This window comes from Metopolophium dirhodum, chromosome 1 (assembly GCF_019925205.1).
Source record: "Metopolophium dirhodum isolate CAU chromosome 1, ASM1992520v1, whole genome shotgun sequence".
NCBI classification, from domain to species: Eukaryota; Metazoa; Arthropoda; class Insecta; order Hemiptera; family Aphididae; genus Metopolophium; species Metopolophium dirhodum.
The window spans coordinates 20,122,377-20,143,383 of NC_083560.1; the positions used below are offsets into that span (position 1 = coordinate 20,122,377).

The 21,007-nt window shown below is 26.7% G+C and overlaps 1 protein-coding gene across 1 annotated transcript; it reads left to right on the forward strand.

Annotated features, from left to right (window-relative positions):
* Positions 1-5,054: 5,054 nt before the first annotated feature.
* Positions 5,055-16,232, forward strand: LOC132935863 ((E3-independent) E2 ubiquitin-conjugating enzyme-like). Its single transcript, XM_061002501.1, has 17 exons — positions 5,055-5,356; positions 5,431-5,604; positions 6,284-6,436; positions 7,100-7,255; positions 7,333-7,466; positions 9,290-9,429; positions 10,118-10,249; positions 11,777-11,949; positions 12,280-12,479; positions 12,547-12,712; positions 12,801-13,023; positions 13,878-14,038; positions 14,194-14,458; positions 14,516-14,669; positions 15,713-15,778; positions 15,854-15,909; positions 16,049-16,232. The coding sequence occupies exons 1-17, from the start codon at positions 5,150-5,152 to the stop codon at positions 16,171-16,173; spliced, it is 2,685 nt and encodes an 894-aa protein (XP_060858484.1). The 5' UTR covers positions 5,055-5,149; the 3' UTR covers positions 16,174-16,232.
* Positions 16,233-21,007: the final 4,775 nt, after the last annotated feature.

Here is a 21,007-nt window from a genome sequence, read left to right on the forward strand (position 1 = left end):
ACGAACATAATACAGTTGAACTTGGTGGAAGGTGACAAGGGCGCAGTGTTAAGCCCAGATAACAAAAATAATATCTAGATAAGATAAAGATAATTTCGTTAACAATTATCTAGATTTAGATTCAGATGATCATTTTTACTTTTATCTAGATAAAGATAAAGATACATATTTTTTTATCTAGATATCATAATAGATATTTTTATTTTTTGTTTAAAATGCTCAAAAAATAAATATATTGCTTAATTATTTTATACAAATTCTTTTAGTATTTTACTATTTTATGACCTTATTTTAATTGTTAAACAATGATTTATTTCTGTGTACCTACTTTTTTACTTCAACTCAAACTGAATATGGAAATACTGTAAGACTTATTAATTTTTTTCAATCATCACTAATTGGTTACTTATATTATATTTTTTAAGAAGTCAAAATTCCAAACGCTATACCTACAATTATTATCCTAATTTAATAAATAATTATTGCATGCAAGTATCATTATAGGACGACATCCACTTCAAAATAGAATTACATGTAATAAATTATAAGAAAACAATTGGCAAAAACATTCTTAAATGTATCCAAACATTGCAATATCAAAACAAACTTTTTAATTATCAATAAACTTCAATAACATTTTGGAATTGTAATATATAACTAGGTATATAAGTTTAGTATCTTAATTAAAACAAAATGCCATTAATATGATGTTTAAATATAATATTTATTATTAATCGATGATATAAAACTATAAATTATTACTATAATTTTATATAGGTAGTGTGGTAGTAATGATGAATAAGTAGGTAGGCATAATTGTAGGTCTATAGCTGGGTACCAGCTATAATTATTGTATTTATATACTCTTAAGTCGTAGGCGTATTATTTTTACAATTATAAAAAAGGTAGTATATTAAGTTTTGTTAATTTAATTTTTAATAGTGTTTAGTTAAAACTTTGAGGAATAAGTAACAATAAATAACAAAAATACATGGTAAAAAATTATTTTATACAGGTTGTACAGTAAAAATATTAGTCAATATTATTGGAAAATTAATTTGATATTAAAGAAATTATTCATTTTCCTGCGACCATCCATTTGTGTTTAAGAAGCCTCATCACTAATAGATTTTAAGGAACATTTTATAGGCAACATATTATTATGCATTCGGCCTTCGATCATGTCGTTACGTTACTTATAATTAATTATCGTTGGTGTGAGCATAGCCACATCTAGACCAACATTTTTGGACAAATCGTAAAGCATTTCCAGATATATTAAAAATAATTTCAATTATACTATATTTTAATATAGAGTCAAAGAGTAACAGATTAAGAAAATACTACTGGCACAACTATTTTATTGATTTTTCTGTCCAGTAGATTATATTTATTTAATATACTGCTAGTTCAGATTTAAGGGCGACACATCATGGTAGCCGTATCTATTCGGGTTTTCAAACACCAGAATGAAAATATTAAACAAACCTTTGCGTGTTAATAACCGTTTATTCAGGTTGATATTGGTTTGTATCAGATTTTAAGAAGTTCAGAAAAAATTTTATATTCTATACCTAGTTATTTTTAGTAGATATATATTTTTAAAACTTTAAATGCTTAGCCTCCACAAAAATAACCTATAAAAAATAGTAACTCGTTAAATTGTCACTGCAAATACTATAAATTATAATCATAGTGTTTGGTCACTATTAATAAAAAATAATGATTTTCTAATCCATTTGTGTTTAAGAAGCCTCATCACTAATAGATTTTAAGGAACATTTTATTGGCAACATATTATTATGCATTCAGCCTTCGATCATGTCGTTACGTTACTTACGTTTTAATTGTAAATAAAGATGAACGAAAAAATTGTGTAACGTTTTAATTGTAAATAACATAAAACAGAATTATTTTTAAATGCAAGCCTTGTATTATTCACAATAATATCATCAAATATATTTAGTAATATCATAGGCTGACTAACCGTCTTCAATCAAGATCGTTTTTCTTATACAACGATATTATATCATTAAATTCAAATTTAACATCATCCATTACATTGATACACTTGTAACCTAATTAACAGCACAGAGATAAACGCTTGCCCTCTTTTTTTGATATGTTTTTCAAATAAATATTTAATCGAAAACCTAAATCATTCAATATTGGTCGTATCGACTTGAAGCCTTTAAGATTCGACGCAGTGAAGCCGCGGGATCAAACTTATGATCTCAAAGAGTCGCTTATCAATCTTTTAAGCAATATATCTGGGGCCTTGTATTAAATTTTGGCACTCTTTGGCCCAACAAATTTTATTGATATTTAAAGAAAGAAAAACTTATTTAGAATTGTCCGTAAACAGCTCAAAACAAGTCAAAATAGTTTAAATATTTTGTGGAGTATAGCGAATGTTAATATAAATGTTCAATGAAAATTTCATGTATCTACGGTCATTTGTTTTAGAGTGACTCCATACACCAACATTTTGGTAATAACTCCCTTTTTACTTATTTAAGATTCTGAGTGAAACAATGAATGTATTGATTTTACAATGATGTGTGTTTTTTTTATTTTTGTGCCTGTCATCACGGTTTGGGCAGTAAAACTGCTTCAATAGTAGGTATCTTGTTTGATCGGAAAGTGAATAAAGTTGGTACATTAAGCTGGTCAAATTTTAAAATTCCCAATAGATTTCAAAAGCGCCGGGAAAAATAGCATAAAAATTAAGGAAAAACGGGTATTTTTACGCAAAATCGATTTTGGTTTTTGGTGTAACTCTAAAAAAAAAAGAACGTAAATACATGAAATATTCACTGAATTTTTATATTAGAATTTTCTAACACCATAACATTTTCCAAATATTTAGAGCTATTTACGGACATTTTCAGTTTCTATTTTTTTTAGTTTTAGATTCTGAGCGAAGCGATGAATGTATTGATTTTACAATGATGTGTGTTTTTTTTATTTTTGTGCCTGTCATCACGGTTTGGGCAGTAAAACTGCTTCAATAGTAGGTATCTTGTTTGATCGGAAAGTGAATAAAGTTGGTACATTAAGCTGGTCAAATTTTAAAATTCCCAATAGATTTCAAAAGCGCCGGGAAAAATAGCATAAAAATTAAGGAAAAACGGGTATTTTTACGCAAAATCGATTTTGGTTTTTGGTGTAACTCTAAAAAAAAAGAACGTAAATACATGAAATATTCACTGAATTTTTATATTAGAATTTTCTAACACCATAACATTTTCCAAATATTTAGAGCTATTTACGGACATTTTCAGTTTCTATTTTTTTTAGTTTTAGATTCTGAGCGAAGCGATGAATGTATTGATTTTACAATGATGTGTGTTTTTTTTTAATTTTTAATTTTTTTTTTTATTTTTGTGTCTGTCATCAGCTTTTAGGACAGTAAAAGTGCTTGGATTTTTCTTCAACAGTAACTTTTCTGATAGGAAAGTGAATCTAGTTGGTACTTTGGGGGTTTCCTTCAAAAGTAAAAATTTACAGTAGTTTTCAAAAGCGACGTGAAAAACAAAAGAAAAATTAAGGAAAAACGGGAATTCTTACGCAAAATCTGTTTTCGAGAAAATCGATTTTGGTTTTTGGTGTAACTCTAAAACAAACGACCGTAGGGACATGCAATTTTGACTGAATGTTTTTATTAGCATTTTCTATACACCATAAAATGTTGAAAATATTTTGACTCTTTTTGAGCTGTTTACGGACATTGTCAGTTTTCAATTTTTTTAGTTTTTTTTCTATAAATAGCCGTATCTATTCGGGTTTTCAAACACCAGAATAAAAATATTAAACAAACCTTTGCGTGTTAATAACCGTTTATTCAGGTTGATATTGGTTTGTATCAGATTTTAAGAAGTTCAGAAAAAATTTTATATTCTATACCTAGTCATTTTTAGTAGATATATTTTTTTAAAACTTTAAATGCTTAGCCTCCACAAAAATAACCTTTAAAAAACCCCATCTAAGGTTAAAAAAATTGATAACGTCTCATGCTTATAAATATCTTAAAAAGAGTCAAGATATTTTGAAAATCTTATGTAGGGAAAATGTTCATATAAACATTTGGTGGAACATATATACGGTTTTTCGTTTTTAAGTTACTACGAAGAAACAAAATTGATTTTGTCGCTAACTGGTTTTTGCGTAAAAATTTCCATTTTTCCTTAATTTTTTTTTTATTCACGATTTATTATTTAATATGATATTATTTATTTTGCCTACTGTCTAATATTTTCAAATATTTTCATAAACATAATAAATTATAGATGTTTATTTTTGATCAACTGAACTACTTGAATCAAATTCAAAAGCAATACAGTTAAAAAAAAAAATAGTAATAATATGTTTAGACTTTAGAAATAACAAAAGAATCAGTAATTAAATGTTTTTTTTACAAATGTATCTTTTTTATGTCGGAATGTTTAGCCATTATTATTAATTATTAATTATATTTTATTTTAAATTTTTATTGTTTTAAGTATTTCTGTGGATCGTGGATCAAACATAAACATTTATAATCTATTGTATTTACGAAAATAAAAAAATGTTTATATATTTTATATTATATTAAGAAAAAATAATTTCATATAAAATAATAAATAATATTGTATAATGAAATTCTATTTTATTAGTCAGTAATAAACTTTAAAAAAATGGGGGGGGGAATGTCCCACTAGACCGAAAACTGTCGGGGGAAAAAATGTCTGGAGGGGAAATGTCCAAATTACCAACTATATTAAATTCTCTACCTCGAAAAATTCTGAAGTAGAAAATCAAAGAATCTTTATTGCTCTAAAATGACTCACAACAAAAAAAAAAAACATTGAAAAATCAATATTATGTTCATTGGTCTAAAATATTTATTTAAAAATGAGCGCCAAAAATATGTTGACAACAAATGTTGTCTAATGTCCTTGTAGTTCGATATGATTGGTTGAGAATGTCAAATCAACGTTACCGTATGATGATTAGAAATCTCTATAAATTGAAATAATTACGTCGCATGTTTCCAACTTTTATTGTGTAAAAACAATAAAATACATCGTGCGTTGATGTAAGCCGCCAAGCCGGCGTAGGTATTTTCGCCCGACCTATTTATTTACGTATTATAAGGTGCAATAAAATAATGGCGAAAGACGATGAAAAGTTCTTTGACAAAGATGAAGTGGTCACGGTGTCTTCAAATACTGGTCTAGTATATTATGGTTTGGTTTCAACGACGAACAGATCGCGATCACTAACCGTGTTAAGAAAGACTTCATATAAGAATCATAATGAGATCAAAGTGATCTGGCATCCAAATGGTCCTGAAGAAAATATCTCCGATGATAAAGTATATTACCCATCTATCGACAGTTTAAATGTTTTGAAACTAGAGCTTTAATTGTTTTTTTTTTAATTTCCTAGGTTGTGTTAATGGATCGATCATTAATGCCTGGCGATGCAGTACGAAAATTTAGTGAAGGCAAGCCAAGTCAATTTGGATATTGTAAAAATATTGATATAAATGCCACAGTAAAAATACTTAACACCAACAAAATAATAGAAAATATCAATTTCCGAAACTTTACTCACACAAAAGTATGTACATAATTAATATTTTATATATTAGGCAGCTATATTTACAAATGATGGGCAACAATATCGATATTATATCGGGAATTATTGTAACAAGTTTTTTTCTTCAACTAGCCATGTAAAGCAAATTTTTGACTTTGCCCTTCACTAATATTTACACGTATAAATTAAAGTTCTTTTAATTTCAATATATTATTTTGCTTTAAGCGATAATGTTTTATTTTTATGCTAAAGCCGGGTTCTCATGGTTCATGTATTTGACAATTATATACGAATACGGAATACTTGAATTCATCAAATTACATTAATATTCAACTATACATTTCCACTATTTGTGTGGGAAATAATCGATGACTAAATAATGTGATACAGATATAAATCATAATAAAATCAGTTCTTGTGTTCCTTAAATTATCCAACTATCTCGTTTATCTGTTTTATTATTTTGTAGATCTTTCAGATATTTCCTATAGTAAGTTTATAATTTGTATTCTATCAGTGTAACGTCAAGTGTTATAAAGTGTGTATGATGCACATTTTATATACCTATTGTAGAAAATGGAAACGAAATTTTCTTTTTATTGATATTAAATGTTATTTTCATACATAATAACAGTTTTAGTTAATTTATAACTATACATTTTATAAGTATAATTTGTTGATTATTAAATTTTATTTATAGCCCTTTGCAATCAATTCCTTGGTTTTTTATGAATCATGGTTTGGTGAAGTTGATGATGTCAAAAGCAAAGTTACATTTGTTTCACAAGATGGATCTGTTTTTACATTAGAGGATCCATATAGAGGAGAATTTATAAATCTATCTACAAGTGATGTAAGTCAACTTTTATATTAATTTTTCTAGTATAGAAAAATACGAATACCTATTCTGAAAAAAAATATTTGTTTATACATTTCTTTTTTATTGTTTATCAATTATTAATCGTATTATTTATTACTAGGGCTCTGATTTTATAGCATACTATGCTTATTTTTTTATATATAAGATAGAAATCTAATCCTTAACCATACATTTGTTTCATGTCATTCTAATTCCAAATAAACCAATTTATTTTTGCTTTTTTCTATGTAAATACTGTTTTTGCTTTTCTATTGATTGTTATCAAATATTCCAGCTGTGGAATTTTACTATGATTATTATGCATTTATGCTATAGTAATAAAACAATTTTAATTAAATAAATAAGAAATGTTAACTCCCAGAATAAATGGTTATTGGATTATTATTGTTTTCATTGATAAAATCTAAAAAAATACATGGTAGTTAATTCTTATTTTAATTTAAAATAATATCTCGATTTTTTTTATTAAATTTTATACCTAGTTTAAGTTAATTGTTGGTCAAACTTTTATTGCCATTTTCCAAACAATTGTATGCTTTTTTTCTTATTAATTGTGCTTTAACTCCGAGCCCAATATATTACCATTTATAAAATAGCTCAAAAATTACTTTTAATTCTTATGTTTTAAAATTTTAGGGCTTTCCCATCGATGACGATGCATTTTATCATGGGCAAAAATTTAAAATGTATCTAAGTTACTTAAAAAATGCAAAATTTTTAACGATCAGTAACCTAATGAAATGTTTATTGCACGATTATAAGAAGAATTTCAGCTATAAATTTGGGTCCAAGGTAATTAAATAAAGTAATTATATAAATGAGTTTTGATGTTCTCATCATACTAAAATATATAACATACATATTTTTAGTTGGTCAAAGTTTATGTTCAAGATGTTATTGTATCATCAGTTGAAGTTGATTGGTACTTCCAAACATTAGGTAGAATAAAACCGCGTAAAGAATATTGGCCAGAGAGATTATTTACTGGTGATAATTTGAAAAAGTAAATACAAACAAAAAATTAATATTAATGTTATGGGTACTTGTTAAATACCAACATGATAAATACCAAGTTATTGTATATATACCCTTGTTATATGTCGGTTGACCTTAGCCTCATACTCGTAGAGTTAGAATATAGATTTGGTAATATTAAATTAACAAACACATTTTAATCAGTTATCAATAGGTTTTTAATTTTTATTAATTGAACATGTACTGTGGCGGCACATTCTCCATTCTCCACTATCCATCTTTCATTACTCACGTAACTTATATCTTAAAGGACCATAAAACACTCAATATTGACTTTTATATAAAAAATCACAAAAAATATGACTAGGTACTGTAATGGTACCAATAAAATTTTTTCCGTTAAATAGTTACGACGTCTTTAAAATCACGCATGACGCCATACGATCCTACTCATAGCGGCGATCCTTCCTATATAATAAGTGTTTATTTACAGTTTCGGGATTTTACTTTGTTTATTCTAATTTACGATAACTCTTTCATTTCGTAATACTATACTTGTTTTACAAATACTTTATTCCCAATTGTTTAATAACTATGACATCCGTACTTATGTTTATTAATACTTATTCTTAACACTCTATTCAAGTAAAGAAATACAGACGGCGACCGACTTGTGTTTGCAGGTGAGTGCCAATACTACAATACAGGGTAAATGATTGATTTGTTGGGTGTGATAAACTGGTGTTTCTTAACATGAACAGAGTGTAGTTTTCCGCAGTATGAGATATGCCTATCCATATCTAGGTACCGGCTGTTGTAGAAAATAATATTCTGTATGTACTTTATGAGGTTATGCTGGTTGATGATTATAAAATATAACTTATAATATTAATACGATTATTTATTATATTTGATGCATTGATTGAAAAAATATTAGCAATATCCTTGATGATTTTAGATGTTATTGTGATTACTATTGTTATCATTATCATACTTCATATTATTTTCATTTCTGACCATGTTATGTTTTGCATATTTTTTATTATTATTAAAATGTTAGCTTGAAAAAATGAATAGGTAATGATCAATATTTTGGATTTATTTTTTAGATCATTCATGCCCTTAACTTTTAGGCATTTATTTGGGAGCAGGCCAAGAGAATAACAACTAACCATCAAACACACACCCTAATTATATAATTACCACAAATATTGCGTTAAAAAATAAATAATCTAATATTTATTTACAATTGTGGATTTTAAAACATAAGTCACTGTTGTATAAATGCCATATTTTTTCCAAATAATGAGTCAACAAATTATTCCTATAATACATATAACACTTATTAACATATTTATCTATTACCCATGTCCAAAATGTTTGCACCTTAAATTAAGTTCTTAGAGTAATCAACCACTTAGCCTAACTACTCCATGTAAATACATTAAAAATATGTTTTACAACTTCTGAATTATTGTCTAGATAACCCATTAATACAATAGATAATATTTATTAAATTTGAAGTAGAATAATAAATTTCTATCATGACGAAAACTTCATCAACACTTGGCGCAGAGAGAAATGGTTTAATTCTAGTTAGTTTAGTTTTAAAAAGTTTGGTTCAGAATCATTTTGTTTTTGTAATAACTGTTAGTAATATCATTATTTTTTTGAATATTGTAATCAATAAAGTGAACTCAAAATTGTACAATGTATTTATATGTTACTTTCAAAAATTAATGTATATAACATGGTATTGCAATGTGGATATTATTATACATAAATGCAAATAAATAGTTTAATATTATTTATTTTATTATGGAATAGTTTTAACTGTTTTTGTATTTTTAGACTTAAAACTATTCATTTATTTGAGTCTTGTTCAACTCATGTGGGAGACATACATTGGTATACAATTAAAGATACAGATAATTTGATGACAATGAAACAGTGGCGATCTAAATGTACAGAAGCTTTTAATATTGAACCAGGTACAATACACGGTAAAACTAATAAAGATAAGAAACACAACAAACTTTTAGGTACCAAACAACCATCAAAGATTTTAGATCCTATTGAGTTGGATCCTATAAATATAGATAACTTATTATTAAGTATGTATATGTGGTATATTAAACGTATATACTGATAATGTTTATTTTTTATTTTAATGACAGTTTTTAGTTTACATTTAATAAGATATTCATAATATTTCTTAAGAGGCAAAAATTCAAGCAATTTCTGGTTATATGGAACCGTGGCCGTACAGAAAAATAATATCAAACCATTGGTGGTCTAACAAAGGGGAGAGGGGAGGATATATACCTCATGTTTTTTTTTTCAATTTTCAATAATAAAATGGTGCGTGTTATAACATCAGCTATCGTTAAAAATAATAATTAAATAAAGGGAAGTAGGTACAAACAATATTTTGATATTCTCATTACTTTGCCAAAATATTTTTTAAAGAAAAGTCAATTTAATTGAAGAAATCTCAATTGATGCAATTTTAAACTTTCATCTGTATTCTTTATCAATTTCTCTTCTTTCAAATAAAATTACTCTGTCAATTAAAATGTATAACTAAACAATGAATTATATTTTTTCTAAATCAACCTTATTATGTAATATAGAGTGAATTTCAGAAAAATTAATATGGTATTGAATATTGTTCTATAGGTACACAAAATGGATCTTGTAGAAACATTTCAGCTGTCCTAACACAAAAAAATGAAAGAATATTAAATAAAGAATGTAAATTTACATTACTATCCAAAAAACGTCGATTTAAACCATCTACAAGGACAACCGGTAAAATAATAAAAATATTGTAATTTTAAATTATATTTTTCTTAATAGTTATGTTTTTTATCAAGTATGCTTGTAAGGCTCCTAATATATTGTTTCAAAGACACATGAAAAATATTGAAAATCCGAATTCACAATTTTTTTTATAAGCATTTAAAGTTATATTGACAAAAATACATAAAATTCACGAAGATGTGCAAATTAATTTGAGTTAGAAATACATACAAAAATTTCTATTTAAATTTAAGATTTTAAAATGTAATACAAGATTTTTCATATTCTTATATACATATTACATATACTTATTAAGTTTACCAACCTTTATCAAAAATATCAAATGTCCTCAAGCAAATCAAATTAAATTTTTATGAGCGTTTGAAGTCATATTTTTACAAGATTGGATAAACACTCGATTTCTCATGTGTCGATTTTGTTTTCTTGTTCAAAAATGAATAACTGTAAATACATGAAAATTTCACTGCATTTTTATATCTTCATTTTATATACACTATCATATTTTGACTCTATTTGAGCTGTTTACGAACATTGTCAGTTATCCATTTTTTTAGTTTTTTTTTCTATATTTGTGAATACAATTTTATTTGTTGGGTAAAAAAGCGTGAAAATTTAATACAAGAATCTTGATATATTGTTACTACAGCAGTTGAAAAATATAAAAAAATACATAACATTTAAAGTTCGATTTTGACAAAATTTATCAAATTTAAAGATTTAATATTTATTTTGTAGTTAAAAATGTATAAAATGTTCAACTTTTATAGTTAATGATTGAAATTTTAAAACAAGGTTCCACGTAAATAGGTTATGGACAATTTACTTTATTCACAATAATTTCATCAATTATACTTGGTAATATCATAGGCTGACTGACAGTGTTCGCTGAGATTCGTTTTTCTTATACAACGATATTATACCATTGAATTCAAATTTAACACCATCCATTACAGAGACCCACTTGTAACCTACTGCACAGCAGTGCAACACTCACTTGTCCACTGTTTTTGTTTTTTAATTCTTGGGTTTTGGACAACTCTTAATATTGTCAAGTGGTTGAACAATTTTTTTTTCATGTTAACATTTCTATTTTTTCAGTTTAAAAATGTTAGAACGTTTATATGTTGGTGTGTTTAAAATTTAAACGGTGTTTAAAAAAAAATACTAGTTAGTTTCTGGGTTGTATTTTATGTAAGAAGAATAATAGTATACTGCCATACTGGATCTTTAAATATAATATGTATTATGTAATAGGTATGCAATTGGGTATGGAACCTAAAAGATACATCACTATTGAAAAATTCTTAAATATTATAAAATAGTCTTTGTATTTGAAGGTATGGTCTTTTAAGAACACATAAAATAAACAATCATTGTTTGAATAAATGGTAAAAATAAATTGACAATGTTAAAAAAAACTTTTCTGTGTAATCTATTATACAAATTTATTATATGTTATAATAATATACTAAACTATTTTGTAAAATTGAAATAAATTGCTAATATATTCTTTAGGCAATAGTTGTGTACATACATTAAAATCGAACAGACTAAAGAGGAACCGTTTGTGGATATCATTAATTAAAAAAAGTAAACAACTCAATATACCTAAAGTAAAAACCAAACCAAATTCCAAAGTTGTAGTTGAGATTTGCTACACAAAATCTATGGTAGATGTGATATGGCAGGTATGTATTTGAATACATTTGTATACTCTAAAATCTAAATAAGAATACACCATGGATTGACCAAATTCAGTTTTTGGTTTGCATGATCCTAACTTGGAGATTCCCAACTATAATTTATACCAAATCATTAGTGATTTATCACAAAAACACAGAATATAATGTAAAAGTGGGATTTTGCCTGGAGCACAATATAAGAAAAAAAAACTGCAGAACATTACTAAAGGTCATAAAGGAGAAATTGGGATCATTCAAAATGCTTGGTTTATTTAATATTTATATAATATAATATCCAGTATCTTTAAGTTTATATTAAAGCTATTTGTTTTATAGGATGGTACTAAAGAAATGGGAGTTTCTTCAACTAATCTCTACCCAGTACAAACTCTTGATGACCTTGAGTTTTTTCCTGGTGATTTTGTTACTGAAAAAAATCCTGCAACTGACGTTTATGGTGTTGTAGAATCTGTGAACCATGCAGAACGCACTGCTCTTATACAATGGTTTAAAGTTTATCCTTATAATCCATTATTGTATGAATTAACTATATTGTTAATATTTATTAAAACCATAACTGAATCTAATATAACTGATTTTTAGGCCAAATCCTATTGAAAAGACTTATTTTAGTGTATATGACTTACGTGCTCATCCGGATTTCCATTTTAAATCTGGTTGTCTCATTATGCATAAAAATTTTTATACAAACCCAGATTTAAATACCGTAACTGTTGGACAAGTATTAAGTACAGGGCCTGATGGCAGGGTAATTTTTTTATACAATTCATTAAATAATAAAATATTTATGTAAATATTGTTAACATTACTATTTGTGTACTGTTTTAATTGTTTAGATCTTAGTGATGTGGGTTAATGGTGAAAAAACCGAATGTTGGCCACATGAATTATTGTTTGTCAAACCAAACAGTGATGGCTTCGGTTTTTATGATGAAGAATATGACTTATCTGAAGATTCGATGTCTGAATGTTTTTTTATTACATCGGATACAGAACCAGTATACGAAGTAACCAAACCAAAATATAACCAAAGTATAACCAAACCTGAAGAAGCTGGAGGTTTGTACAGACTGTAAATCCCTACATTTTTATGTACTACATATAAATTAAAATTAAAAATTAAAATCTTAAAACATTTTTTTTTATTTTTCATGAAAAATTGCTAAGGTTGTGAATCAAAGAAGAAAATCACTTCTCAATGTACATTACATTTTTATTATATAACAGAATGTTCAAATCGTATATTTCCCACAGCCAATTATTTCCCATTAAAAATCTTAAATCAATTTTACTAAAATATAAAAATAATTTTATGAAAACAAATAGTTTAACTGCATTCAAATAAATTCAAGTTTTGAGTATACGGCATAATGGGTATGTTAAATTTCATAAAACCATTCACCGTTGTATACATAAAATATAAAATATAAGTTTAAGAGATCGAATATTTCTAAGGCTAATATTTGATTTTAATATTATTAATAATTTCTTAATCCGGTAATTTGAACTATTTTTTCTAAATATTTTCAACATTCCATTGTGTATAGAAAATTATAAAAATATAAACAATTGCAGTAAGTAGCCTTAAATTAGAATAAAATAGCCTTAAATGTAGGTATGTATTGCAGAGACAATATTCATGGGTGTTTGGTGTCCTATTAAGCATGTTTCACACGGTCATGTATTATACCTGCGCGTTTCAGTTTATATGCGCCACCCCAATGATGTTGCGTTCCCATTTAGTGGTGCTTATGAACTTAACCAATATTTACCGAATGTTGTGCATTTCGTACTGTTACATACGATGTCCGTCTATGTGAAAAGGGCCGTAGGCATTTTATGAAAGTTTATATATTAAAATCTGAAGTCAAAAAAATGAAATAATTTTTAATTTTATCTATTCTTTTTTACAGTTTTTGATGTGGTAGAAACACTTAAGGATAATTCACACAAATATATCAATTATAACGATAATTTAAATCCATCGTTACCAAAAGTTATTGCTAAAGACATCCATATACTTCAAAAAAGTTTACCCGCTGGAATTTGGGTGAAAACTTTTAAAAATCGTCTGGTAATTAATATTATATTACTTTTATGAATTTAAAATTAAATTAGTTTATTAATTTAGCAATATTAAAGTATTAATATTATTTGAATAATAGTTGGAAAAAGCTGACAAAATAATAATAATTTCTATATTTGTACCTTAATTATTTATTATTTTAGGATTTGTTTTCTATAATGATTAGAGGACCAGAAAAAACTCCATATGCTGGTGGTTTGTTTCTATTTGATGTCAAAATTCTACCCACATATCCAAGCCAACCTCCACTCTTTCATTATTATAGTTATTGTGACGACCGGTTGAATCCAAATCTACACGAAGATGGAAGAGTATGCCTTAGTCTTTTGGATTCTTGGTCTGGTCATGGTTTTGAATTATGGTCACCTGATAATTCAAATTTATTGCAGCTATTATTATCAATACAAGGTGGTGAAAATGCATTTTTATACTTACTCTAATATTAATATTTTATAATTGTTTCAGGAGTGATAATGGTGAGTGAACCATATTATAATGAACCTGGATTTGATTCCCAGCGAGGTCAAAAGCTTGCAAAAGAAAACTCTCGGGTTTACAACGAAATGGTTCTGATCAAAGTAGTGCAGTCAATGACAAATATGTTGAACATGAATAATTCGTAAGTTAAACCAAATAGAATTATTAACCATTTGACTACTGCATTTAAATATGGCTGTAACTGGCTAAGAAAAAATTGAATACCTACTCAATGATAGGAATTCAGTGATGTTTTGTGCAGTCGTGTAATTTAGTTAATGTAAAGATTATATTGAAGTTATGGAAAAAAAAAAAGGTTAATTTATAGGTAATTTTTCAGGGTTATTCAAGTTGTATAATATGAAACTAATTTTATTAGATATATGTATGCTATTAAAGTATATAACCGGGGTCACTAAATGGCGGCCTGAGCACAATTTTTATCCGGCCCGTAGATGAGAAAAAAAAAGTTAAAACTGTTAATACACGGTTCTAGTGTTGTAATTTATCATAACATCTGCAATTTTGATAGTCCGCAAACAATTTCCAGATTCCCAATGTGGCCCTTCAAAAATTTCACAGTAACTTTAGTTTGGCTACTTAATAAAAGTTAAATGATTAATTAGCTTAATAATCGATATCTGCAATTTTGATGGCCCACTAACAATTTCCAGATTTCTAAAGTGGTCCTTCTATACATTCAGAAATGTCAACTATAATTTTTCACCGAGGCAGCGTTCTCAGAACTTTTTAAAGAAGGCGATAATAAAATTTGATAACAAATATTCTTAATTTTAAGAAATGGTATTTTTACTGTCGCATATTTAAAAAACTGTCATTTATAAAAATCGGTTTATCAATTTCCTTGACTTGAAACAAAAATCCCAACAAAATGTTGACCCATTATATTCTTAGTGTATTAATTACAGTTTGAAAGTCTGAGATAATGTTGAATATAATGGTTGACACTCAGAAAAAAAATAACAAATTAAAAATGATTTACCAATTATCACCACTTATCATTTATCATTATGCAGTAAGTGCACGGAGTTAAAACACTCCAATATTATATTTACTTGTTATTTAAGATTTTAAAAAAAACCCTCCCCCATTGAGAATACCCATTATTTCTACATCATCATAATAAATATTATTAATTTTAATATTTTTTATTTTTTCATTTAGAGACGTTAAAAATGTAGGGTATTTTGAAGAAGAAATACTGGAACACTTAAAAACATATGGTCCAAAGTATGTTTTTTGTATATTTTAACTATGTAATAGAATTATATTATAGTAGTATGACATATTTGTCAATATTTTTAGGTTAATCAGTGCAATTGAAAATTGGATTCAAATGTCTGAAAAAGAATTAACTGAAGGTAATAACTACTAATTCAACAATTATTAGTTCATTATATGACGTTATGATTGATACAGTTTACACCAAAAAATAGTATTTAATATTTAATACATATAAATTATAATACTATTATTTTTTTTGTCATATTTAATGTTTAGATGAAAAGCTTGTTCCGGGATATCCATTATTACCACTTTCCGAGGGTTTTTGCCTGTCAATCATCAAAGCACTAAAAGATTTCAAAGAAGTATTGATTACCATGAATATTGTAAATAATGTGTAAATTACAAAAGAATTTTAATTGAAAATGTAACTCAAATTATAGCAAAAACACAATAAATATTAAACACAATTTCTGCATCTTTTCTGTTTTTTCTGGTAGTTTACCTTCACTCTCACTATCAACATTTGCATGAACTATTATTTTGTTTGTATTTAGTTACTAATTAAATGAAAACAAATTAAATAAGAGCCTCATCTAAAAAAATACTGTTCAGTGCATCTACTGTTCAAATGTGATTTTGTATTTTACTATATACAGAGGTATAAAATTATATTATACACATGGTAAAAAATTATTTTATACAGGTTGTACCGTAAAAATATTAGTCAATATTATTGGAAAATTAATTTGATATTAAAGAAATTATTCATTTTCCTGCGACCATCCATTTGTGTTTAAGAAGCCTCATCACTAATAGATTTTAAGGAACATTTTATAGGCAACATATTATTATGCATTCGGCCTTCGATCATGTCGTTACGTTACTTATAATTAATTATCGTTGGTGTGAGCATAGCCACATCTAGACCAACATTTTTGGACAAATCGTAAAGCATTTCCAGATATATTAAAAATAATTTCAATTATACTATATTTTAATATAGAGTCAAAGAGTAACAGATTAAGAAAATACTACTGGCACAACTATTTTATTGATTTTTCTGTCCAGTAGATTATATTTATTTAATATACTGCTAGTTCAGATTTAAGGGCGACACATCATGGTAGCCGTATCTATTCGGGTTTTCAAACACCAGAATGAAAATATTAAACAAACCTTTGCGTGTTAATAACCGTTTATTCAGGTTGATATTGGTTTGTATCAGATTTTAAGAAGTTCAGAAAAAATTTTATATTCTATACCTAGTTATTTTTAGTAGATATATATTTTTAAAACTTTAAATGCTTAGCCTCCACAAAAATAACCTATAAAAAATAGTAACTCGTTAAATTGTCACTGCAAATACTATAAATTATAATCATAGTGTTTGGTCACTATTAATAAAAAATAATGATTTTCTAATCCATTTGTGTTTAAGAAGCCTCATCACTAATAGATTTTAAGGAACATTTTATTGGCAACATATTATTATGCATTCAGCCTTCGATCATGTCGTTACGTTACTTACGTTTTAATTGTAAATAAAGATGAACGAAAAAATTGTGTAACGTTTTAATTGTAAATGACATAAAACAGAATTATTTTTAAATGCAAGCCTTGTATTATTCACAATAATATCATCAAATATATTTAGTAATATCATAGGCTGACTAACCGTCTTCAATCAAGATCGTTTTTCTTATACAACGATATTATATCATTAAATTCAAATTTAACATCATCCATTACATTGATACACTTGTAACCTAATTAACAGCACAGAGATAAACGCTTGCCCTCTTTTTTTGATATGTTTTTCAAATAAATATTTAATCGAAAACCTAAATCATTCAATATTGGTCGTATCGACTTGAAGCCTTTAAGATTCGACGCAGTGAAGCCGCGGGATCAAACTTATGATCTCAAAGAGTCGCTTATCAATCTTTTAAGCAATATATCTGGGGCCTTGTATTAAATTTTGGCACTCTTTGGCCCAACAAATTTTATTGATATTTAAAGAAAGAAAAACTTATTTAGAATTGTCCGTAAACAGCTCAAAACAAGTCAAAATAATTTAAATATTTTGTGGAGTATAGCGAATGTTAATATAAATGTTCAATGAAAATTTCATGTATCTACGGTCATTTGTTTTAGAGTGACTCCATACACCAACATTTTGGTAATAACTCCCTTTTTACTTATTTAAGATTCTGAGTGAAACAATGAATGTATTGATTTTACAATGATGTGTGTTTTTTTTTATTTTTGTGCCTGTCATCACGGTTTGGGCAGTAAAACTGCTTCAATAGTAGGTATCTTGTTTGATCGGAAAGTGAATAAAGTTGGTACATTAAGCTGGTCAAATTTTAAAATTCCCAATAGATTTCAAAAGCGCCGGGAAAAATAGCATAAAAATTAAGGAAAAACGGGTATTTTTACGCAAAATCGATTTTGGTTTTTGGTGTAACTCTAAAAAAAAAGAACGTAAATACATGAAATATTCACTGAATTTTTATATTAGAATTTTCTAACACCATAACATTTTCCAAATATTTAGAGCTATTTACGGACATTTTCAGTTTCTATTTTTTTTAGTTTTAGATTCTGAGCGAAGCGATGAATGTATTGATTTTACAATGATGTGTGTTTTTTTTTAATTTTTAATTTTTTTTTTATTTTTGTGTCTGTCATCAGCTTTTAGGACAGTAAAAGTGCTTGGATTTTTCTTCACAGGTAACTTTTCTGATAGGAAAGTGAATCTAGTTGGTACTTTGGGGGTTTCCTTCAAAAGTAAAAATTTACAGTAGTTTTCAAAAGCGACGTGAAAAACAAAAGAAAAATTAAGGAAAAACGGGAATTTTTACGCAAAATCTGTTTTCGAGAAAATCGATTTTGGTTTTTGGTGTAACTCTAAAACAAACGACCGTAGGGACATGCAATTTTGACTGAATGTTTATATTTGCATTTTCTATACACCATAACATTTTGAAAATATTTTGACTCTTTTTGAGCTGTTTATGGACATTGTCATTTTTCAATTTTTTTTAGTTTTTTTTCTATAATTATCAAAAAAATTTTATTTGTTGGGTAAAAAGCGTGAAAATGAAATGCAAGGCTCCTGACATATTGTTGCAATAGCAGTTAAAAAATATTAAAAATACATAGGCGACATTTTTTTTTTTATAAGTATTTAATGTTCAAATGTTGACAACATTTATCAAATTTAAAATTTAATAATTATTTTGTAGTTCAAAATTTATAAAATATTCAACTTTTATAGCTAAGTATTGAAAATTTAGAACAAGGCTGCAACTAGTAATTTGGTTATGGTGTACAAAAATCCTTGGAACACCCATGATTTCCACGTCCAATAACTTCAAAAACTTTTTGCTACATGATTTTAAGTCTACTTAAAATTACTGACAAAACCTTAATAATTAATACTACATTTTGTAACATTAACTTCGTAAAGTAAAACCTAACAAGTTCTGGGTAATATTTGTTAAATATATACGATTTAAAAATTTAAATATTTAAAAATACATATACATTAATTTAATAATAATACAAATGGTAATAATAATATAAATAATAGTATTAAGTAATAACTAATATTAATTACCTACCTAAATACTCATTGCTCCCATTGACTACACTTTTTTTTCTTAATTTCTCAAATTTTTGATTGTGGGTTATGAATGTTGACTTTACAATACTCAAATAAGAGTTTTTTTGGGGGGGTTTTGGTGTAACAAATAATATACATAAAGGGTGATTCATTAAGCGTAAAACACTCATTATCTCAAAAAGTATTAATGTTTTTGAAAATATTTTTTTACATACTTTCAAGTTGTTAAAAAACAACGTTTTTATTAGAAAATTAAATTTTAAATATTTTTTATCCTTATCATTTTTTTACCCTTTATTTTTTTGAATGATAGCATAGAGTTTTTATTTCATATTCCAAAGTAGAATATTTTTCTAAACATTTTGATCCATAAAAATCGAATTTAGGATGAGTAGTTTATGAGTTATAAGTAGGGCACGGATGTTGTAGTATTAAAAAAATAGTAAAATTGATTGCAGTATTGCACTAAAAAATACCAAAAATTGCACTTAAAATATTAAAAATTGCACTAAAAAATAACAACGTTTCGTTATAAATGTTTTAAGTTTACTGTTATAAATTATAATCACAGTTTGGAGTGTTCCGATCACAACGTTAGCCACATATCCGCATTACCATCTGTGGTCTCATCTATTGAGACCCAAATTTTATTTCCCTTTATATTGTCTCTTATTTTATTTAACGTATCTGAGTACACTTCGTTCACGTAATTTTTACGCAATGTAGATTCATTCGGAATGTCTCTTTTCATATATGTTTCCAAAAATAAACGAAAATCTTCGTTATTGATTTTATGTAATGGAATATTGGCGGATAACATTGCCTTACACAAATCTTTATTAAATGTTGATTTTTTGGAAAATGACGTTACTTGAAGTTGCGATGTAGAGGTTTTGGTGTTATTTTTTCGATTAACTGCCCGTTTATGCTTTACAGTTTCAATATGGTGTGTAACTGTATACCACCGTTCAGCACTTACTTTTGTTTCACACAATTTACAAAAAGGTACGGGTTCATCACACGAAAACACATCTTCTCCAAATTCTAACACGTAATTTTTAACAACGGTAGAAATAGTTGGTTTAATTTTCGGCATATTTAACACTATAACAACACAATCGTTCAAAATTCACGGAGTGACTGAAGAACAGATTATACAATCAGTCACATTTCACAAATTATTTTTGTACTGTATTGAATACCTATCGACTTGATTTTATCTTTATTTCGATAATATACCACTATTACTGTGTAGTGTATACTATACTACTAATTGGGTTTTATGGCTGCAGATATTATGGCATAATCTTATCCATACGACCGTTATGTGTAAAAGTGTAAAATATTGCTAAAATAGTTGTATAAATTAGTAAATTCGACAAAATTGCAATAAAATTGAAAAAATCCCAAAAATTGCAAAAAATTGCACTTAAAACTTTTAGATTTGAATTCGTACTTACATGAAACGTATTTAAAACTTACTTAGCAATTAATTTAAAAAGTAGAAAAAAAGTTGCAAATGCAACAGCATCCGTGCCCTAGTTATAAGTATTTAAAGTATAGATTGGCGGAGTGGAGTGGTATGGGGTTACCCTGCAAATTGT